General features: G+C 34.8%; 2 protein-coding genes and 1 long non-coding RNA gene across 7 annotated transcripts; 2 read left to right on the forward strand and 1 right to left on the reverse strand.

The window, feature by feature from the left end:
- Positions 1 to 2,213: 2,213 nt before the first annotated feature.
- Positions 2,214 to 13,959, reverse strand: LOC106157962 (uncharacterized). Of its 4 annotated transcripts, none has more exons than XM_013533778.2 (3): positions 13,873 to 13,959; positions 5,600 to 6,749; positions 2,214 to 4,467 (listed from the first exon to the last, which is right to left on the reverse strand). In XM_013533778.2, exons 2-3 carry the CDS (start codon positions 6,650 to 6,652, stop codon positions 4,174 to 4,176), a joined length of 1,347 nt encoding a protein of 448 aa, XP_013389232.2. In that variant the 5' UTR covers positions 6,653 to 6,749; positions 13,873 to 13,959; the 3' UTR covers positions 2,214 to 4,173. The 4 variants fall into 4 exon arrangements, with proteins under 4 accessions (XP_013389232.2, XP_086873168.1, XP_013389233.2 ...); XM_087017042.1 differs by lacking the exon at positions 13,873 to 13,959 and adding an exon at positions 7,655 to 7,754; XM_013533779.3 differs by lacking the exon at positions 13,873 to 13,959 and adding an exon at positions 7,630 to 7,748.
- LOC147760810 (uncharacterized) lies at positions 8,716 to 10,731 on the forward strand. The gene is made up of 2 exons (XR_015335626.1): positions 8,716 to 9,284; positions 9,797 to 10,731. It is a non-coding gene; the product is annotated as an uncharacterized LOC147760810 (long non-coding RNA).
- Positions 13,960 to 14,059: 100 nt separating the features above from the next.
- LOC106157963 (large ribosomal subunit protein mL37) lies at positions 14,060 to 23,518 on the forward strand. Of its 2 annotated transcripts, none has more exons than XM_013533781.2 (9): positions 14,060 to 14,232; positions 14,425 to 14,556; positions 19,804 to 19,971; positions 20,522 to 20,619; positions 21,025 to 21,161; positions 21,432 to 21,556; positions 21,810 to 21,992; positions 22,294 to 22,436; positions 22,720 to 23,518. In XM_013533781.2, the coding sequence occupies exons 2-9, from the start codon at positions 14,436 to 14,438 to the stop codon at positions 22,984 to 22,986; spliced, it is 1,242 nt and encodes a 413-aa protein (XP_013389235.2). In that variant the 5' UTR covers positions 14,060 to 14,232; positions 14,425 to 14,435; the 3' UTR covers positions 22,987 to 23,518. The 2 variants fall into 2 exon arrangements, with proteins under 2 accessions (XP_013389235.2, XP_013389236.2); XM_013533782.3 differs by having other exon boundaries at positions 14,069 to 14,223.
- Positions 23,519 to 23,596: the final 78 nt, after the last annotated feature.

Raw genomic sequence — 23,596 nt, forward strand, 5'->3', positions numbered from 1 at the left:
AATGGCCCGATTAAGCTGATTTTTGAACTCAACCTGCGTTTTAGCAGGAATGACCACTCCTGTGAGTTTCATGACAATTGGCGTATCTGTTTTTCTTATATTGCATTTACTGTGTTGCATATATGCTGAAAAGTGAAGAAAAAAGCATAACTAATAAAATAATAATAAAACAGTGGCCTGATCATGCCGATTTTCGAACCTGACCTGCGTTATAATAAGATCGATTACTCCTGTGAGTTTCATGACAACAGGCCTATCAGTTTTCCTTGAAATGTGTTTTCAGTGTTGCATATATGCTGAAAAGTTAAAAAAAAACAGCATAACTTCCCTTAAAATGGCCCGATCATGCTGATTTTCGAACTTGACCTGCGTTTTATGAATATTCATCAGCTCTGTAAATATACAGCCAAAAAGTAAAACTGGCAATATGGCAATATGTACAGACACATCTGTACATATTTATTGTACTGTTTGAGAACAGTAAGTGACATGGTTTTTCTTAAATGGTCATCATGGGAGCAGTGCCCAAAATAGGTTTTTTCAAATTTTGATGCAATATTACATAATGTTTAACAGCATAATGACCATCAATTTTAATAATAAAATATTAGTATCATGGATATTCAGAAAATGTGACTAGCAAAGGTCTTCAGGCCCATGGAACTTCAAAGTCACAACTTGAAAATGCCAAAATGTAAACAAGACAGCACTGTTCTGAAATGTTTTTTTTTCCATTTTTAACAATTTTTTTAACATAAAACAAAATTAACAGGTTACTGCCATCTTTATATGATCAACTAAGAAAATTGATGAGATGGGAAAAATATAAATACAACAGTGTTAAATGTCCAATTTCCTCCATTCTGAGATTCTAAACATAGTGAATGATTGCATCTGACAAACTGCAATGATATGAGTTTATTTCCATTTTTGAAACTTTATTACACAATACATGATAACAAGTTTACCATCAGTTTTACATAATCAACTAATAATGTTGTAAAGATACAGGAAATGTCAACCAAACACTTTAACATGTCTTATTAGTTAAATAATGAGACTGTTAACATGCATTAGAATTGAATCTGAGGAAATGTGAAACAAGACAGCACTGTTCTGACATGGGTTTATTTCCATTTTTAACACTTTTTTTAACATAAAACAAAATAAACAGTTAACTGCAATTTTTATATGATCAACTAAGAAAATTGATGAGATGGGGAAAATATCAATAGAATAGTGTTTAATGTCTAATTTCCTCCATTCTGAGATACTGAACATAGTGAATGATTAAATCTGACAAACTGCAATGATATGAGTTTATTTCCATTTTTGACACTTTATTACACAATACACGATAACAAGTTTACCATCATTTTTACATAATCAACTAACAATGTTGTAAAGATGCAGGAAATGTCAAACAAACACTTTTACGTATCTTATTAGTTCAATAATGAGATTGTTAACATGCCTAAGAGTTGAATCGGAGGAAATGTGAAAAAACAGCATAACTTCTAAAATAATGCCCCAATTATGCTGATTTTCGAACTCAACCTGCATTTTAATAAGATTGACCACTCCTGTGAGTTTAAAGACAATTGGCCTATCTGTTTTTCTTAAATTGTGTTTACAGTGTTGCATATATGCTGAAAAATGAAAAAAAAAAAACAGCATAACTACTAAAACAGTGGCCCGATCATGCTGATTTTCGAACTTGACCTGTGTTTTTATAAGACTGATTACTCCTGTGAGTTTCATGACAACAGGCCTAACGGTTTTCCTTAAAATGTGTTTACAGGGTTGCATATATGCTGAAAAAAGTGAAAAAACAGCATAACTTCCCTTAAAATGGCCCGATCATGCTGATTTTCGAACTTGACCTGCGTTTTATGAATATTCATCAGCTCTGTAAATATTAAGCCAAAAAGTACAACTGCCCTCCACTTATCGTGTTTACAAGGAAAGTGCACGGCGCCGGCGACGGCATCGGCATCGGCATCGGCATCGGCATCGGCGACGACAGACGCAGGTGATGGCAATATGTACAGACACATCTGTGTCTGTACATAATAATTACTTGATTTATAGATAATAATAATAATAAGATTGAGCTGCTCTGACAGGTCTGCACTCTGCGAACGCTTTTCAACTTTTTTTTTCAAATATTGCAATTGCATCCCAAAAACGAACAAAATCAAACACAAAGCACGTTAAAATTCATCCAATTTTAATTATCCAAAATCATCCACAATTATTCAGATGAATCTTAATTTAGCTTTACAATTTGATGGTTGAGAAAATACAATACATCCCTGGTAAAGTAGAGACTTGAATATAAAAAACGCTGAGTGTAATATGTTGACAGTCACCGTCACCAAGAAGTCAATGAATCTATAAACCATAAAAAAACCACCTAGGAATAGCACAATAGTCTACAATTAAACAATGACACTCTATGGGGTGTATAGAACTTCATTTTTAATCCGTTTGTAAATATTTAATCGGTTCGGATTGATTTTTTTACACACAGGAAGACACGTACTCCTAAGTCGTTTTGTGGTTTTTAGGTTCAGCGCCAAATCAAAGTGACAGCCAAGCGTGCACAAAACATTCATCACCTTTCCTAGACATGACTGTACTGTGATTCTGAACTAAGAATATTTTATTGTCAAAGAGACATTCAAAATTAAAGCTATTGGATATGTTTCTATGTGCAAGATAATATTATAATAGTATTCCAAATACAACATTGTGAAAGTTACTAGTAGTCTTTTTTAAATTGACTTAATTTTCAACTGACTTTCAATTTATGATCAAAAATCAAAATAATAGAAATTAAAAACATAAAATATCAATGCTATGTTCATTCAAATATTATGCAGGCTTTAGTTTGAATTATAAGTAAACTGTGGATAGATAGCAGAAGACAAGTTTTACATAGCATGATCAAATCTATCAACATTGGGAAAACCTGTACAAACATATCTTTTAATGTCAATTAATACAGATAGCAGATGTCTTTGTTATTGCACCCTGTTAAAAAGAACATTGAACACAAAATTGGATTCTTAAAAATTGGATATTTAAAAATACATTGCATCTGTTTCCTGACAAAGTATCGCAGCACATATTCTATTTCTTTACAAATCTTACACAATTTTATTCTTGATTTTCCACATGCTGTGTGCTACTCTCACCTCAAATAAACAATGTGATTTTAATTTTTCATATCCTCCACCAAACTATTTAATAACTTATTTTCATTTTTATTCCCACTTGCATCTATGCCACACACTCCTCATATCTCAATTAAGTATTGAAATATCTGTTACAAGACCAGCTTTTAGTCAACTCAAAATAAAAAAAAAAATTGCAGTTAAATGCTACATGCCTGCAATTGCTGTAGAAAGTTAGGTCACAATATGAGCGTACTTGTGGAACTTTTTTTACAGTTTTCAAAGTTTTGCCTTGTTATTAAGTATTTCACTTATATTATATAATCTTGCAGTTTTACACCCCATTTCCATAGATTTTTAGATCGATCTATCCCTGTGGGGAGTCTCACTAGATTACTGTCAGCTTGGCCGGCTTAAGCGTTTGTACCGCCTACTAAAAGCTGTAAGGGGGTAATTAACTATGGTGCCCGCTCGGCTGACTGCAATTTAGCGTGACCTCCCAGGTAGTTAGGTCGATCTAAAACTTAATCTTTAGATCGATCTAAATCTCTGGGAAAGCACCCTTAGAACACACAAGACTAGCGGAGCCTGGTGTGAAATGTATCTGAAAGCTCAACATATTAGATGTCTTCAGTGCAGTACCCATCACACAGCCAGTTCCATGGACCTTTACAAGGTAGTAATAAAAAAAAAAAAAAAAAAAAAAAGAAAGAAAAAAAGTGAACAGCTCTAAACCAAAAAATTTAAGGGTGTTTTGTGCCCTATACTCCTTGTTCATGGTAATAAGGAATTACTCTACCAAAATAAGATGATCCAATGAAAAAAATATATATTAAATTAAGTTAATCTAAATACACCTCCGATATTATAAATCATCAACAACAAGCTGCTGTGTTCGAAAAATCCTAAACCCTCAGCTATCAAATTCCACTTCTCAGAAAAATTATGGTATCCAATTATCACCTTGTCTTTGTCACCTAAACTTCCAACCCTGCTACGAGGAGCCATCATTACTTCCATCTCTCTCTACATTTTCCTCCTCGAACTCCGCATTCATCATCTTACAGAACACTTTGTACTCCTCAAAGGTCAGCCCGGCCACATCCTCGGAGAAAGCCCGGTCAGAAGTGTCCAGCATCAGTTTTAGGTTTGGGTTGCCATGGTGGTGTTCACTGACGGTGGCCTTCCCTGGTGTATGGTACACGCCTGCCCTCAGGAGAAACTGGTGCCGTTTGCGGACGTGGTCCAGGGAGTGGTCAAACAAACGTCCAAGTAGCATATCCTTGACCTGGTAATACACCAAATATGTAGAGATATACTAGTATATCAAAACAGGTGCACTTTATGTAATTAGAATATAGAGAGTGGTCAATTTAGTAAGTGGCAGTATACTATGGACCTGGAAATATAACAAATATGTTTACAAAAAAAAAAATGTAAGAAGTATTTAGTATTTCTACAAATACTGAGTGATCATTTAACTACATGTAGCATATGCTGAACCTGGAAATATATACGAAATACGCCTTCAATACTCCATCTATAAAAAGTAATGTTTCATAAGTGGTCTTTAATATATAACATATAAATGTAAACTAAAGTAATCAGTAATCCTAAACATACTTATATATGTAAAGAATGTAGCAGGTGCCCCTTACACATCTAGTCGACTTGGTAGTGAAATAGATGTAGGAATGTGGTGTTAACTAGAGAATTAACTTTCAGAGTAAGGCTCAACAATGCCCAGCAGAATGGACAATGTTGATGGGTAGTAATTTTTTTAACAGAGTATATGTAGATTAACTTTCTGTGTTGATCAAATCTGCATAGCTGCAAATATTAACAAAATACAAATACATAAATAAATATATGTGAAATAAATGTATAATAAACAGCAAAATTATAAATAATTTAAGAAGTTTGTCTGCTCAAGTGTACATGTGTGTGTTAAGAGAACAAATTCATCCTTGTTAAATGGAGGACCCTGTGGGATACGTGAACTGCATAAATACCAAGTCTGACATTTCTACATTGAGGTATGGTTTGATAAATGGCAGTTATTTCAGTAGGACATAATAGCGTGACACACGGCATTCACCTAGATACTTCTCGTAGTAAACAGAAAAACATCACATGATGACTAACAGTACATTTACATCTACCATTTAATTCCCATTTTCTACTAAATGAACCTGTAAGCAACATGGAATCTGGGACACTGCCTTCCATTTCTATATATTTAAAATCAAAAATATATGATATGATTTGATGTACTACAAGCTAGTAAAAAATATTTTAATTGACTGCCTGAATAAATGGCTTGAAAATCTCTACATAATTGAAATCAGACTAAAGGACTTGTTCTCTATACACTATAAATATTTTATCCAGTATCTTAATCTAAAATGACCATGACGTACCTCTAACTTCATGGTATTTAGAACATATTCATATATGGCCTTGGTGTCTTCAGGCTGGGCCACCATGACGCCAGGACTGCGCAAGATGATCACCCTCTGATGCCTATTGGTGAACATAGTCTTAAGCTGGTGAAAATTGGTCAGGAGGGTCTTGGTGGGTGTGGTCAGAAGCTCTGGACATCTCAGGACAACACTGTTAATCTTAGAATGGTCAATACCAAATGACCTCAACAGACTGAACACGTTATACATGTGATCACGTCCATACTTCATTATATCAATATCGTCGTCAATCAGCTGTAGAATCTGGAAAGAATCGAATTTAGTGAAGTGTAGGGCGTCAATCACCTCTTCCCATCTCTTAGTGTCCACTTTTATCAGTTCAGGTTCACGTTCATAAAATTCCAATATGTCTCCCCCTTTACACCCTATCCTGAGTAGCACTGCCACCTGTTGGCTCAACCTCTCTCTGTTTTTATTGAAGGAAGGGTTCATCTTGCACAGAGCATCAACAAGCTTCCTGTTTTCTTTGTGTGTGTCGATATGCAGCATGATTTCAATCTCATGTTCCAGCTCATCGTCATAATCATATTCAAGGTTATTCTGTCCATCTTCATTTTGGGACAAACCCCAAGCAAAGTACTCTTCCAAGAAACTTTTATCTTCTTCCACAGCATCTGCCACCTGTGGCAGCACCTGCTTCTGTTTGGTGGCAGCGTCTTCCTCCTCCTCCACCCTCATCCTTTCCATGAAAAGTCCTAGCTCCTCCTCAGGATGCTCCTCGAGGGCAAGGTCAACCTCTTCCTCCTCCTGATGATTCAGGGATATTCTACCCTTCCTGCTGTAAGCCCTACACCCCACTGGAATCTCTACACGCCTATATGCAGCAACAGATGTTATTCCCTTGCTCAGGACAACACTTCTTGGGATAGGTACACAGTTTGTATTGCTTTTGCTCCAAACGAGTTGTGCTGGAAGACGACCCCTGTGGAAGATATTGTTTCTTGTGGCAAAGCCACAGGATGACAGAAAACTGATGTTCAGTCGTGACATATCTGGTTCACTGGCGACGGGACAGACACAGCATTACCCTTCTTCTCTGAAAGACTAACCCCTGCTGCTAAATGATCCTCTTTTCATCTAGCTGTGCCTAGAAAAAAAAATGGTATAACTCTGACTTTATTGTTCATAAATATGCCTTGATTAACTGGTGCAATGAACTTAATATATATTTATTTGTTGCACCAAGTGCAACACAACTACACTTCCTAAGTTTTATAGACCATAAGAAAGAAGGCTACATATAATCTAGGTTAATATGCAAAGCAAGTGTTCTCTTTCTCCACACGACTACTGACACAACTAACAATTAAATGTATCGACAAAAATACCATCTGTGTAATCAAAACAGGAGTTAGACAAGAACTGAGTACAAATTTAAGACAGCTTAAATGTTAACTGTTTCAATTGGTGAATAACAGACCTGAGCTGCTGGATTTCCCTTCTTGTTAACTAACATTTTTGCTTCAAACGTAAGATGTTTATATTACAGTTGTATTTAGTTATTAAAATCAGTAAAATCTACTGAAGTTCAAAGTCCAAATATCACACTACCAATATATTTACCTGCAATAAATATATATATAGTACTAGTCAGTATGCTCTTAGTTCATAAGCTATATACTAGTACATACTTCACATACCTACAACGTTCCCCGTTTCGTTCACACACAAAAAATATATATATAATGACTGTTTTAAAAACAATGGCTCTGTTTCTCAAAGTAAAGCTACATAAGGACTGGTGTTTTGCACACTGACACCAACCCATCCCAGGTCAGACAGTGACCCCCTTTTAACGGCACAACTGCGTGCACACTTTGCAAAGTGAACCTTTGTTTACAACACTGAACATGTACAAATGATGATGCAATTAGTGTCCCCCTAAAAAGTCATTTTTAAAGACTTTATTGCATCTCCTAATTAACGTTATCTGGTCAAAAAACCAGCAGTTTGATTTGGTAAAATACCTGAGATAACGTTCAAATAACCCACTCTTGCTTCACTTGCGCATCGCCTGGTTAAAGATGCTACGCGTAAAAGACTCGAGTGTTGTTTGTGGCGATATCTAGGTCAAGTTATCATGCCTACTCTGCGGTCCTTTAAAACATAGAAATGGATAGAAATGGACTGAAATGGGCCGAAATGGACCGAAATGGACCGAAATGGACGCATGGCAAACCTCTATGAGATCGCACTTGGGTTTTACATAGTAAAAATAAACTTACCTTTATACCAGAAGGAAGTTTTATTGAATTTTCTGGTGGTACACCCTTCGAGGTAGTAATCGGGTCAAGGTCGCCATTTTCAAGGTGGATTCCGCAACGAGGCTGTGGCGGTGATTCCACAACGAGGCTGTGGCAGTGTACCTAAACACCGTCCTCAACCTAGCACAACCGACCACAACCGTCCTCCCATATAAAATAGTAAAATACGGTAATAGTTGGAAATTCCACATAAGATGGTGCTTTACTGATATAGAATATAGGGGAGACCTGAGCTAGTCAATTTATGAAAAAGTAACTTAATATTTGAAAGTTTGATGGTTGAATATTAGGTGAGAAAAAATTTAAAAAAATGAAAATTAAGAAAATCTAAAATGTGCATTTTACCACCCATTGTCTCAATGTATCAAATATCAATAGTTTTTTCATAGAATACTAATCTTTCATTTTCTTATTCTTATCCAATATATTCTTCCTAAAGTACCCTAAAAGAAAATATGTTGAAAAATGTCAAATAAATACTTTTTCATAGGGGGAGTCCTTGTGTGGTAAAATACAAATCTTTAATTTTTTTTATATTTTTCATGAAAATTAAAACAAACATTTAAGTGCCAATGTGTCCTCCATTATGCATACTACAAGATCATAGTCATTTACTCAAATAAAATAAATTTATGAATGTTTTGTGTGTGTGTGTGTGGGGGGGGGGGGGGGGGAGTCAAAATTTCCCAGGGGGGAGACAAATTTTCACTATTGGACTGGGGAGTTACATTTCCATTAATCATTAATTATGGAAATCTGACTGGGGAGTCACATTTTAGGGAAGTCAGAATTTCATGGTACACCAGTCATAAAAATGTTTTTTTTTAACCGGATAGTGAAATGAAAGATGTCGGCATCTAAAAAAAAATTGTTAGAGGATTAAAAATCTACTTTCATAGGCTTGTGATCGAATATAGTATATGTATAACCTGTATAGGGTATCAATAAAGTAAAGCTAGTTGCTTCAAGTTTCACAGAAATGTAGGCCTATCAGCGTTGTTCATTAGCACAAAAAGTCAATGGTTTTCTAAAATAATACTGGTTCAAAATTGAAATCATTTGTTTTCTTTTCATTTTATTATCATTAGTTTATTCCTAAATTAAAAAAGAAATAAGTTCGCTTAATAGATATTAAGATTCTTTCAACACATACCATGCAACGTAAAGAAACCTCAATACATATCTGCCGCGTTTGAACTGCTAATTCATCAAAGACCAAAAGAATCAATTTAATGAGTAAAAATCTATTTCATGGCGTTAACATGGAATTATAACTGCATTTGAGTGCAAGGCCCAGAAACATGCCCTACCTCATTTGGCGGCACATTCGTCCACTCACGCTGTTCTACCTCTTACAGGTAAATATTGGCTTGATTGGTTTGCTTTTTTATTTAAGAGTTTCATGTTGTCTTATTTAATTATTTTTAGTTTAGTTCATTTAAAATACTATTTATTTATTTTTTAGTTTTAGTTCACGTAAATTGTTCTGTTCGTTTCATCACATTATTCAGACATTTGTCCACTCATGCTGTTCTACCTCTCATAGGTATCGCAATAAACAACATGTTTATAAAAAAATACCACTTCAAGTCTCTACCAGATCAGTCTGAGTCGTTTTTAAATAACAGTCCTGTTACAGTTTCATCAAGCAGTCATGCTAGGTATTCCTGTATTATAAAGGGTATATAGGTTTAGGTAGTTAAATGGAACATATTGGAAGCCTTTCCTGAGAAAAGTGGGTGGTCCTGAAAAGGACCGTTTATAGGTAGGAAATGAGATTTCCTCAGTTTCCTTCGTTCAGCAACTTTTGGAGTGCCCGGGTACCATTGCCAGAGCTTTCTTAACTTTGATGCTGTTGATCTGCTTTCAGTTTGGGCAGTGCGATGTAGATGCCAGGTCGTAGTGCCACCCTGAGCCGCATTTCCATGGTCGTAGTTCCGCAGACCATTCACATGGGCTGTATCACAGATCTGATGCCCCAACTCCTAAACGCAGGCAACATTATTATGGAACTGCTGAAAGATATCCCCTTCACCTGTTAGTATTATAAAAAACGGATATTAATAATAAAGTACCAATCACTATACTCTGGGCTGTCCTCCAGGGTCGTAGTGTCGCAGACCTTTCAAGTGGGCTGTATCACAGTTCTGAACTCCTAACTCCTAAACGCAGGCAACATGAGATTTTTCAGCAAATGTCTAAATTTTATGCAATCCTACATTACAATTATATCAAAATCATTAAAATAGTGTGCTATTAAATAAAAAGACAGCAATAATTAGATTATGGAAGATCTTAAAATTCCAACTTGAAGTAATCTGAAAGAAAGGGCCAGGACTTCATTGTTCACCCATCTGCCTGGTATTCACCCAAAATATGTGAGGTGTCCATCCATGACACTTAATGTCCTTCCATAACAGTTTTAATAACTTTGATTTATTAATCCACTGAAATCTTATATGTCAATTTTTTTTCAAAGGTTGTTGACCCATACCATGTTTGAGGAGAATATGAAGTAAAAAGTTTTTAGCTTTTGTAATGACTGAGAAAACTTAAAAAATAGGTACCTAAATTGTCGTGGAAGAACATTTTGATATTAATTAATCCATTCTTTTCTATTCAGAAAAATTTCAATGTAATGCACTTGGTTATATGTAAAAAATAACTTATATTTAATGTCTGTAGCCTTTATTATTAAAAATAATCAATATTTTGTAAACTACATCAAAAATAAAAATGTCCTTCCATAACACTATTTTATAAATTTTCCAGATAAAAGTTTCAATAAAATAATAATCATCAAAACCTTTTTTGGGGGGATTCTGGTGTCTAGTGGTGTCTGGTTTCAGAAATTATAAGTTTTGTAAGTAGGAGTCTTTTTTGAAATTTTAAGGTCTCTGGACCAAATACCACGGAATGGCCCTTATACTGAAAAATGATGTTGGAAATTCCCTTTCTATCAAGGAATTCAACCATAATGTTAACTTTGTTCTAGACTAATTCAGTATCCAAAAGAATGATCTGAATGGCTTATTCTTCCAATGGAAAGTAATTACACATACATGTAGCATGTTATGAAATAATTGACTAGATTAAACAAAATCATCCAAATCATCAAAAATCCTCAAGGTCATATTATATAACCAGATAAAAGAGTAGTTAAATGGCATGCAAATATTTAAAAAAAAAAAAAAAAAAAAAAAACCTTTAGTACTAGTAATAATAATTGGCAACTGACATTTAAGACACAATATGAAAGGCCCCAATTCAGAACAAACCATAGAATATGATTAAAATATGGAACCGCATTGACTCTTGGATACTTTAAAAAAATCCAAAGTAAAGTTTCATATAATGAAATGTTATGTAAAGTTATGTGGGTTTTAGATTTTTTACTAAAATATTGCCTTTTTTGCTTTATTCTCATACCTATTATTACTTTTATTTGATTCAATTTTACTTCGTTATTGTCATAATTTCACTGATAAATTTATTCCTCTTTTTTTCATTAACACAATATTTTATTCTAACCCCTCAGAGAGGTATGTGAAAGAAGTGTATACACTATCCTCTTTAAAGTTAATATTATTTACTATATAAGACAAAGTGTCTCCTAGTGAGAAGAAATGGACAATTAATTTCCAGACACAAACAGCAACTAAGTTGTAACTACATGTAGATGGAAAAGATGTGCCTTTAATAATCGAAGTAAATCTAATCGACAGTTCAATTTGACAAGGTAAAATATATAGTAAAATGAGATGAGTTATAGGGTGATGTCAAATAGCTATGACACAGGTAGGGACAGTGATCGATATATATGAGTCGGTTGGTATACCAAAACACCAGCTACAACAAATAATAATGAAATCCCCTACATACATGTAGCACATCACTTCATAACAATAACAAATCAAAAGCAGTCCAATGTGAAAAATTTTTTTAAAAATTATTCTGTGATCTGAGACAGCATTAAAACCTAATCCATTCTAAGCTAGTTAATCCAATTTACCTATTCAGGGATGAGACTACCATTTTGTAATAAAAAAAGTATAAGATTAAAGTTTTTATTGCAGATCTGCATCAGTTGCAAAAGTAATATTTTTGGTTCCCAAATATTCCAAAAGCTACCTGATTATGATCGTAACAATTATAACAAGCAAATAAGTAGACAAATTTTGTCTTCCAACCCTGTAGGTATGTTTTCTTACTATCTTATCAATTCAGCTTACCTGTGAGTCCACTGATTGCAAGAGGAACACTCAATAACATCGTATGTGCAAGCAGTTGAGCAGACACTGCATGGGTATCGAGGCTTCTTAGACTTCATATTAATACTTGGTTGTATCTTAGAACTCTATACGCAAGGGTTCATAAAGAAACTGAACTAATGCCTTCTCTGCAGCTGGGTTTTAAATACTTTCTGAGAGTCAGGCACACTTTGATTGGTCATGGTAAATTGAGGGGGAATAGTTCTTTGTATAAGATTCATATTTCACAATAAATACACTGTAAATGAAAATATAATAAATTCTTTTTAAATGCCAAAAGGATAGTTATGATAATTAGCTTGAAATCTGTGCTTGCCATCAGACCACATGACCTCCTCATTGATGGCTCTGTTATTAATGATAATCTGTTTAGAAATTGTTAAAAAAAAAAAAAAAAAAACCTTTGATGTTGGGATGGATTCATTAACTATTGGTGAGAATGTAATTTTTTTTTTTTTTTTTTTTTTTGCCAAAATGAACACTTGATAGAATGGATCTGTTCAATGAAAAAAATTGGTTAAGATACAAATATCTTATCATAGGACCTGATCTGATAGTGGTGATTAATTAATGAGGTGTTAACTCCACAAGCTCACAGAAGCCAAAAGGAATTAATAGTAGCCAAATCAATTTGCACTTAATTAAATAAAGAATGTAAGTCTGACTTACCTGTCAGTGATATAACTACTCACTTGTCACATTTTTATCATTATCTATACCAGCTAGCAGAGATCGTTAACTGGTTATTAATAACTGTAATGGTTCACTGGCAATCTGAAGTCCTGGTCTCAGCGTTAAAGAAACATCACTTTTCTTACCTGAAATTTTTTTCACTCTTCACCCATTTCACAACACTAACAGAAAAATACAGAAAACTTACAGATATGGCAATGGACATGCCCTATGCTATAGAGATCAACAGTTTCAAACTGGTTTATAATAAAATACACTGCAAGTTCCACATCCTTTAACTCTTTCGGTTAAGGATATATAAGGATATATATTTATTCCTAATTATAATCCAGAAATTTCATTATTTAACTTAGACTATTAGTCCCCTCCCTGCTGACAATTCGGAAAAAAAAAAAAAAAAAAAAAAATAAATAAATAAATAAATAAATAAATATATATTATCATGTTGCACACATTATTGTAGCTTTCTTTGGTTCTGGTTACTTAAGTCAAAGGTTTGCAGTTTAAATTATCTAATTGGACTTTTAAACACGTGCATGATACAAGCAACTGTGTTTTAAAATAGAGCCTCGTTGTGGAATCCACCTTGAAAATGGCGACCTTGACCCGATTACTACCTCGAAGGGTGTATCACCAGAAAATTCAATAAAACTTCTTTCTGGTATAAAAGTAAGTTTATTTTTACTATGCAAAACCCAAGTGCGATCTCATAGAGGTTTGCCATGCGTCCATTTCGGTCCATTTCGGCCCATTTCAGTCCATTTCTATCCATTTCTATCCATTTCTATGTTTTAAAGGACCCCTACTCTGGACGGTAACAAGGTCAAGGCAGGCTCAAAGTCCAATAAGCCTCGATTTTCACCAAGATTGTTGCAGTTCATAAACTTATTCATTGATGACATAGATTTCCGTGCAACTGCTATTAAAATATATGCTAAAACAAATCACAATCTGATGAAAAAACAAGTAATGGCACTCTTACCTTTAGGAAACAGCCCAACATGAATGCTAGTGAACCTAGGTGACCTTTCACGTCAACTGGCGAAGCCATTAATTAGATTGCTAAGCGTTAACACGCGTAAAATCTTGGATAAAATGTTCTAGTACATTGTTTCATTTTGGTGTTTTTTAATATTCAGTTTCAATTTATTGATCTTATTTATATAATATTTGCTTTTTTATGTTGAATGTGTAAACTCACGGCGTTTTGAAACATATTCAAACATCCATGAATTGCCATTCTTCGCGTCATAGCCCACTTCAAAGTTGAACGTGAAGTTGACGGGCTGTGAATAGAATTTGAAGAAGTTGAGCTTGTCAAGAACATATGCAGGTGTCTATTGTAAGTTTACTGTTCTCCTTACCATCTTTGTATTCGTTTTTCGTTTTTTGAGAATTTTATTGCAGGCATTGGATGCCATACGCCTCTCTCATACGATAAATAAGAATACAGTACAGTATATTTAATCTCAGTGTTGCTAAAGCAGATTTTCGTACTAATCATTAGTTTGTTGTTTACCATTTTAAATTGTAGGTACTCCAAAAATGCGAGTGACGGTGTGTCTTTGTAGGCAGCACTATGGCAGACGGTGGAAGGAAATATGGAAGAGAGAGGGAAAGCTGAAGATACCTTCTACTGACGTGCCTCGGTGGATACAAGATCTGGGTAGCTAGTAGCACGAAAATTCATGCGTTAGCACTCCTGTTGACGATTCTGATATGTACTGTCTGTGCTAACGCATGAAAGCAAAGGCCTCGAAAATTTGGAAATGAAAACCGGTTGCCGAACCAGCTGCGGTGCGGCAGCTCTCAAATTTTTATGTACAGACACAGATGTGTCTGTACATATTGCCATCACCTGCGTCTGTCGTCGCCGTTCATGTCGCCGTCGATGTCGCCGTCGCCGTCGCCGTCGCCGTCGTCAGCGTTAACACCATAAGTGGAAGACAGTTTTACTTTTTGGCTTTATATTTACAGAGCTGATGAATATTCATAAAACGCAGGTCAAGTTCGAAAATCAGCATGATCGGGCCATTATTGTAGAATTTATGCTGTTTTTTCACTTTTCAGCATATATGCAACACTGTTAACACATTTCAAAGAAAACCGATAGGCCTGTTGTCATGAAACTCACAGGAGTAATCAATCTTACTAAAACGCAGGTCAAGTTCGAAAATCGGCATGATCGGGCCACCATTTTAGTAGTTATGCTGTTTTTTCACTTTTCAGCATATATGCAACGCTGTTAACACATTTCAAAGAAAACTGATAGGCCTGTTGTCATGAAACTCACAGGAGTAATCAATCTTACTAAAACGCAGGTCAAGTTCGAAAATCAGCATAATCGGGCCATTATTTTATAAGTTGTGCCGTTTTTCACATTTCTTCAGATTCAATTCTTAGGCATGTTAACAGTCTCATTATTTAATTAATAAGATACGTAAAAGTGTTTGTTTGACATTTCCTGCATCTTTACAACATTGTTAGTTGATTATGTAAAAATGATGGTAAACTTGTTATCGTGTATTGTGTAATAAAGTGTCAAAAATGGAAATAAACTCATATTATTGCAGTTTGTAAGATTCAATCATTCATTATGTTCAGAAACTCAGAATGGAGGAAATTGGACATTAAACACTGTTCTATTGATATTTTTCCCATCTCATCAATTTTCTTAGTTGATCATATAAAAATGGCAGTAAAGTGTTAATTTTGTTATATGTTAAAAAATTGTTAAAAATGGAAAAAAATGCATTTCAGGACAGTACTGTCTTGTCTACATTTTGGCATTTTCAAGTTGTGACTTTGAAGTTCCATGGGCCTGAAGACCTTTACTAGTCACATTTTCTGAATATACATGATACTGATATTTTATTATTAAAAATTGATGGTTATTATCCTGTTAAACATTATGTAATATTGCATAAAAATTTGAAGAAACCCCTATTTTGGACACTGCTCCCTTGATGACCATTCAAGGAAAACTATGTCACTTACTGTTCTCAAACTTACATGAAAGAAACATGGGACTAAAATACAGTTTCATTAGGCAGTGCAGTCTATTTGGTAAATTTTTCTGGCAGTTAATCAGTTTTTTGTGAAAATCTAATTTTTGACATATTGGCAATTTCAAGGTGTGACTAAATTAGAACCACCTTGGGCTTGAAGACCCATGCTAGTCACATTTTCTGAAAATCCACGATACGTATATTTTATTATTAAAAACTGATGGTCTTTATGCTGTTAAGCATTATGAAATATTGCATCAAAATAGAAGAAAACACAATTTTGGGTATTGCTGCCATGATGACCATCATGGGAAAACCATATTACTTATGATTGTCAAACTTTTAAAAAAGAAACACAGGACTAAAATGCAGCTCGAGTTGGAAAAGCAGTCTAATTGACTTCTTTTTCTGGAAGTTTTACATTTTCAAAGTGTGAACTTGAACTCCCATGGGCCTGAAGCCTTATGCTTGTTACACATTTTACTTACATTGGTATTACCTGTTGAGCATAATTAAAATTTGATGTTGAATTTGCAGTTTAACATAATGTACTTTTACATCAGAATTGACAGTAGCCAATTTTGTTATTTCCTGCTTTTTGTCTGTACATTTGACAGCTTTGCTGCCTTGTTATTTTACATCTCATCTCCTCAACACGCACATTACTGTGAAGCCAACCAGTTTTCCCATCAACAGAGGTATCACTTTCCTTAAATTCATCTGTCTATCTACCAGTTTGACCGTCATAAAATCATACACCCGTTATAAACAGACGAAAACCAGGTCAAATCTACTCAGGTCATGAGGCAAGGCCGGTAACCTACTGCGCATGAGCAGAATTTATTTAAAGACTGGGTCTTCTGTTTGATTTTCACAATGTATTTATGACAATATAAACATTTATTTTGAATGAAAAATGGTTGAAAATTCCATTTCGACTACTTCATTTTAATCAATTCAGTTAATTGTGTCAGAAATGTAAAGAGCGGGTGACTTGCCTAGTGCTCCTCGTTCCAGCCAAGTCCAGACAGCATGTGGACCACAACTTATGCTCATGTGCAGTAGGTTACTGGCAGTTGACCTGAGTACCTGGTTTCCGTTTGCTTATAGCGGGTGTATGATTTTACGACAGTCAAACTGGTAGATAGACAGATGAAATTAAGGAAAGTGATACCTCTGTTGATGGGAAAACTGGTTGACTTCACAGTAATGTGCGTCTTGAGGAGATGAGATGTAAAATAAAAATTTGAGAGCTGCTGCACCACGGCTGGTTCAGCAACCGGTTTTCATCTCCAACCTTTTGAGGCCTCTGCTTTCATGCGTTAGCACAGACAGTACATATCAGAATCGTCAATAGGAGTGCTAAGGCATGAATTTTGTGCTAGGTAGCTAGCTTCACATTTTTCTGCCACATTATTTGGTCGATGTATCTTAAAACCTCAAAAATGTATTGGTTAATGTTTCTTTAAACCTAATGAATGTAAGTTTTATAAAGGTCTCGCTTGACCATTGGCCACCATGCATAATATTTAGGAAGAGTATTATAAACCCTCATCAGAATCAATTAGTAGCATTATATACAAATACATGCACATGTAGTAACATTTCCCTCTAAATTGTTTGGCTTAATTTGTTGCAGTATCATTAGGGAATTCCAAAAAATAATCCAGAAACTGTCTGTATTTTTATGTACAGACACAGATGTGTCTGTACATATAGCCATCATCTGCGTCTGTCGTCGCCGTCGCCGTCATCGCCGTCGTCGCCGTCGCCGTGCACTTTTACCGATAACACGATAAGTGGAAAACCATTTTACCTTTTGACTTGAAACTTGCAGAACTGATGAATATTTATAATACGCAGGTCAAGTTCGAAAATCAGCATGATCGGGTCACTTTTAGGGAATTTATGCTGTTTTTTCACTTTTTTCAGCATATATGCAGCACCGATAACATGATAAGTGGAAAACCATTTTACCTTTTGACTTGAAACTTACAGAACTGATGAATATTCATAATACACAGGTCAAGTTCAAAAATCAGCATGATCCGGTTACTTTTAGGGAATTTATGCTGTTTTTTCACTTTTTTCAGCATGTATGCAGCACCGATAACACGATAAGTGGAAAACCATTTTACCTTTTGACTTGAAACTTACAGAACTGATGAATATTCATAATACGCAGGTCAAGTTCGAAAATCAGCATGATCGGGTCACTTTTAGGGAATTTATGCTGTTTTTTCACTTTTTTCAGCATATATGCAGCACCGATAACATGATAAGTGGAAAACCATTTTACCTTTTGACTTGAAACTTACAGAACTGATGAATATTCATAATACGCAGGTCAAGTTCGAAAATCAGCATGATCGGGTCACTTTTAGGGAATTTATGCTGTTTTTTCACTTTTTTCAGCATATATGCAGCACCGATAACATGATAAGTGGAAAACGGATTGGCCAATTGTAATTATACTCACAGGAGTGGTCAATCTTACTAAAACGCAGGTTGAGTTCGAAAATAAGCATAATCGGGCCATTACTTAAGAAGTTATACTGTTTTTTCACATTTCCTCAGATTTAATTATTAGGCATGTTAACAGTCTCATTATTTAACTAATAAGATGCCTAAAAGTGTTTGTTTGATATTTCCTGCATCTTTACAACATTGTTAGTTGATTATGTAAAAAACATGGTAAACTTGTTATCATGTATTGTGTAATAAAGTGTCAAAAATGGAAATAAACTCATATCATTGCAGTTTGTCAGATTCAATCATCCACTATGTTCAGAATCTCAGAATGGAGGAAATTGGACATTTAACACTGTTCTATTGATACTTTTCCCATCTCATCAATTTTCTTAGTTGGACATATAAAAATGGCAGTAAAATGTTTATTTTGTTTTATGTTAAAAAAGTGTTAAAAATGGAAATAAACCCATTTCAGAACAGTGCTGTCTTGTTTACATTTTGCCATTATCAAGGCGTGACTTTGAAGTTCCATGGGCCTGAAGACCTTTGCTAGTCACATTTTCTGAATATCTGTGATACAAATATTTTATAATTAAAAATTGATGGTCATTAAGCTGTTAAACATTATGTAATATTGCATCATAATTTGGGGACAGGCCCAGCACGTAGCCAAAGACAGGGCCAAATGGAAAGAAGTGACTGTGGCCTTATGTCCCATGCGGGACGAAGAGCAATGATGATGATGATGCATCATAATTTGAAGAAACCCCCATTTTGGGCACTGCTTCCATGATGACCATTTAAGGAAAATCATGTCACTTACTGTTTTTAAACTTACAGGATAGAAACATGGGACTAAAATACAGCTTCAGTAGGCAATGCAGTCTGTTTGGTTTTTTTTTTTTTTTTTTTTTTTTTTTTTTTGCAGTTAAACAGTTTTTTGTGAAAATTTAATTTTTCACATATTGGCATTTTCAAGGTGTGACTTTAAAGTTCCATGATCTTGAAGACTTTTGCTTGTCACATTTTCTGAATGTCCATGTTACTAATATTTTATTAATAACATTTGATTGTCATTATGCTGTTAAACATTATGTAATGTTGCATCAAAATTTGAAGAAACCCCTATTTTGGGCACTGCTCCTATGATGACCATTTAAGGGAAATCATGTCACTTACTGTTCTCAAACTTACAGGAAAGAAACATGGGTCTAACATACAGCTTCAATAGGCAACGCAGTCTGTTTGGTAAATTTTTCTGGCAATTTAACAGTTTTTTGTGAAAATTTAATTTTTCACTTATTTGCATCTTTATTTTCTGTTCTTTGTCTGTACATTTGACAGCTTTGCTGCCTTGTTTAAAATAAATAATATGTGACTGCATGCAGTAATTTTATGAAAATTGCCAAAATGTTGTTCTCTCCTAAATCTAGGCATCCAAGTGGTGGATCCCACTGTGCCGCCCCCTGTTGAGAAGATAAGGTGGACGCTTCCAGTCCCAGATGACCCACGATTTTGCAAACCGACATATCCAAATGACCACCCAGACTTTCATGAGCAGAAACGCCACATATTTAATTTGAACACTTATCTTCTAGAAGGTTTGTAGTAGCAAAGATGGATTTAATATAAGCAAATGTTATATAGTCTTTACCGGCAGAGGCACATCCAATGCACCACAGAGGGTGCAACTTTAAAAGTCAGATAAAAATAACGACGACTTTAAATAGGGGCACATGAGGACCATAGTTGTAGTGGTGGCCTCTGAAGATTAAAATCTTAGTTATTGATAAGTGTCCAAACCAAGTTAGAAAATTAAAGGTTATTTATGTACATAGATAATGTCATAGACAACCGAGCACATCATCCCCAAATAATTGGGTTTACCTGGTGGTAGGATTAAAGAAATCTCATTATTTTGAATCCTAGATAACCACAACATTACATCATCTGCCTTTCACATGTTTGTACATATACATGGCAAATCGTGAGATTTTGAAGTTCAGCTTCGTCACTCTCCTAGTCAGAGAGGTGACAGCGTCTCCGTCACAGATTAACAGAATTTTATGACAATATTTCTTGACACAGGTCATATTCATTTTGCATTGTTCGTGTTAATGCCTTATAGTATCAGGTATTTTGTTATTTTAGGAACAAAACAAATAAAGACACTGACTAAAACACAGGTAATAGAGGGTCAGCCAAAACCATTAGCTGATCTTATCGGGAAAGTGGATCATCCTTTACAGGTAACGACTGCTCCCTACAGAATCAGAAAAACAATGAAGGAAACATTTTTATGGAGTTCACTGAATGAATGGGAAAAGTTCTGTAAACATTGGACTGAAGAAAAAAATATTAAAAAGTGTAAATCAGTTTTAGAGCTGAATCTGAACCAATAAATCAGCCCTCTAATTATTGACACAAAAAAATTTATCTTTGTATCCTTGTACCGTGACTTTTCATCATTTTGAAATAATTTGCCAAATTATAGAGTTTAGAAATAGACCTGAGTGTTTGTAAGTTGAGCTTGGTGATGTACTTCTGTGATTTCATTGAATTAATATGACTTACACGTATGTTATATGGCTTGGTAGTGTTCCATCAAATTGTAATGTGGCTCTGTCAGTAATGTTACAGCTGTTGTTTCACAGGATGAGCTAATTCAGCGGTATATCATGCAAGCCAATGTATGGAACCCCGCCACGTACAAGCTGCCTAAGAGAATTAACTTCAGGCTCCCTGGTTGGAAGTACAAGCCAGAGACTGGGATCACCATGGGGCTTATGATGTATGCCAACACTTCTACTTTGATATGAGGGGGCACATGGGGTGCTTCCTTCTTTGGAAAAATTGCCTCTGTTAAAAAATGTGAAAGAAGGTTTAGAAAATTGCTAGATTTGTGTGAAATGATGAGAATTGAAGTAGGAGATTGAGGGGAGTGGGGCATTAATTTGCCCCATCCCTGGATATAGTTCTGCCTAAATATACATCGTGAATTCTGACTGGTTTTATTTTAATATGCAGTTTATTCACTTCTACATAATTTTTGTATTTTTAGGAGAACTCTTTTGGAGAACCTGATACGACTGTGTGACATGATTGCTGTCGAAGAGTATCCACAGGTTTTAACAGAGCGTAGACATACACATGACCATGTCACTTGGACTCATTTCAATACGCAAGGTAAACTTATCATTAATATAGTTGGCATGGCTAAGTACGATGTGGTATAGTCAATTTCATAAACTATGTGCTCAAGTACGTACTGAATATTTTGTTTGTTTGAACATTGTTGATTTATACATAGTGTTATTAAAGAGAAAAGAAGAAGCGTATGCAACGTTATTATACAGAATATAAGCAAAATAATTCAAATTTATACTAAGGAGGAATAAATGCCTATAAAATAAAATCTTAGTTATATTTTTATTACCAGGAGTTCCCATTCATGTATTGGCCCACTCAGATCACATGATCTCCTCAAATAAGCCCCTCCCATTGTTTGCTGATGAGGCTATGATTGACAGTAGCAAGGCGATCGTTTTGCCAGATTTTTACCCCATGTCACCTCTCATAGATGTTAAACTACACAATGTTTGGAGAGAGGATACTTGTAACGGTAAAATGTTTTCAGTTTCTCAGTAAGATTTGATATAATATGAAGTATTTGAGTGAAGTCATAAAATATAAAGGGCAGTTTTGTTAAGTATGCTTTAGTAGTAGTTTAGTCACTTGACTTATCATACTGAATATTTCTGACTTGTGTTGCTTCTTTCAGTGATCTCAGTTACCAAGTACTTGGTAATTTTTGGATTCCAAGCTTGGAAACATTTTGTCTGAATTTATATCATTTATAACATTAAAATAACATTTATATTGGTATTTATTTTTCTAAAATGCTCTTTATTCTATTGTTGCAGGTTGGACACCAGAATACCAGTTTCCACATGTTCACAACTTTGTGTTCCTGAACAATGACACCTGGCCCAATGACAGGAGGAATGCCAGGGCTATCATGTTCTGTCTGGCACACTGTTTGTCACAGGCAAAGAAACTGTATGGGGTAAGCTAGAACATTGTGATATATATAATGTAATAAAGTTGAATGCTCGCTGGCAGAGTTTGGAAGAAATGCTTCTTTTTTTAAAGGAAAAGTGGCGTAAAGGATGATGTCACTGTTGAATGTACAAGAAGCCATGCTGGAATACATATTTTTCACCCTCACTGAATAGAAATTAAACAGAAAATTTGTTTGCTGACAAAAATATTTTAAGCTCATGTATAGCCAGAAAAATATTGCTACTTATCTGGATCATAAATTTAATGTTCACAATATCTCATTTCAGGAGGATGTGAAAGTCCTGCCGAAACCAATTAGTGTAAACTGCACCCACACCAACGGGATAGTGTTCCATTTCGTAAACTTTCAGCTGAATACGCTGGACTTTGAGAACCAGGAAGGCGTAAAGAACATAGCTTGGATAGACAGCTGTAGAATGTATAGGAAGATCCTCCCAAAGAGGGCGATGCTGAACAAGACAGAATATAAAGATTACAATCCAGTCGCATTTCAGATGTTCAAAGCTATGTATTTACATGGTTTAGTTAAATAGGAAATTGGGATGCTAAATGAAACTGAACAGCACAGATATTAAGAGTTCTATAGTGGGGTTGGATGAAAACAACAATGCAAAAAGAAATACGGTCATCACAACTTATCAGTTGTTCAGATTTTAAAAAAGCTTTTGTTCTTGTGTGACTTCAAAATTAAGAAGAGAAAACAGAATTATGTGTTCAGTTCTGTATTAACAATTCCTCTTTCTTTCAAATATGTTCTGCCTACGTATTGCATGGGTCCAATGTATGGCCTGTATATTTCCACGGTGCAGAACAGCACTTGATGAAATGACACCAAATCCCAAGGTGCTTTATACCAGTTTGTTTAGATACAAATTCCCACAAGCAATTTTAGAAAAGGTTGTTAAAAAATAAATGGAAAGGGATACAACAGCAGAAAGAAAGAACTATGAAAACATCTGAAATAAATGTAAATCATGATACATCTGGTGATGTAAGGAGAAAAGGATGGAACGTCAGCCATGTCTTTTACCAACTGCTCTCCTATAGAGCTATAGAATGTAAAAATGTAAAAAAAAAAATATTTTAGTCTTCAAACACACAATTTACGATTGCTTTATTTTTTCCCCCAAGAAATAAAAGCAA

This window comes from Lingula anatina, chromosome 7 (assembly GCF_051362555.1).
Source record: "Lingula anatina isolate TDL-2025a chromosome 7, LinAna3.0, whole genome shotgun sequence".
NCBI lineage: Eukaryota > Metazoa > Brachiopoda > Lingulata > Lingulida > Lingulidae > Lingula > Lingula anatina.

Bases quoted from the DNA above. Each gene is read 5' to 3' on its own strand.
- LOC106157962 (XM_013533778.2), bottom strand. From the start codon at position 6,652: ATGTCACGACTGAACATCAGTTTTCTGTCATCCTGTGGCTTTGCCACA. The intron at 4,468-5,599 runs GTACGTCATGGT...GTGTATTACCAG, and splicing joins TAAATACCATGAAGTTAGAG to GTCAAGGATATGCTACTTGG.
- LOC106157963 (XM_013533781.2), top strand. From the start codon at position 14,436: ATGCGAGTGACGGTGTGTCTTTGTAGGCAGCACTATGGCAGACGGTGG. The intron at 21,557-21,809 runs GTAAACTTATCA...TTTTATTACCAG, and splicing joins GACTCATTTCAATACGCAAG to GAGTTCCCATTCATGTATTG. The intron at 22,437-22,719 runs GTAAGCTAGAAC...ATCTCATTTCAG, and splicing joins AGGCAAAGAAACTGTATGGG to GAGGATGTGAAAGTCCTGCC.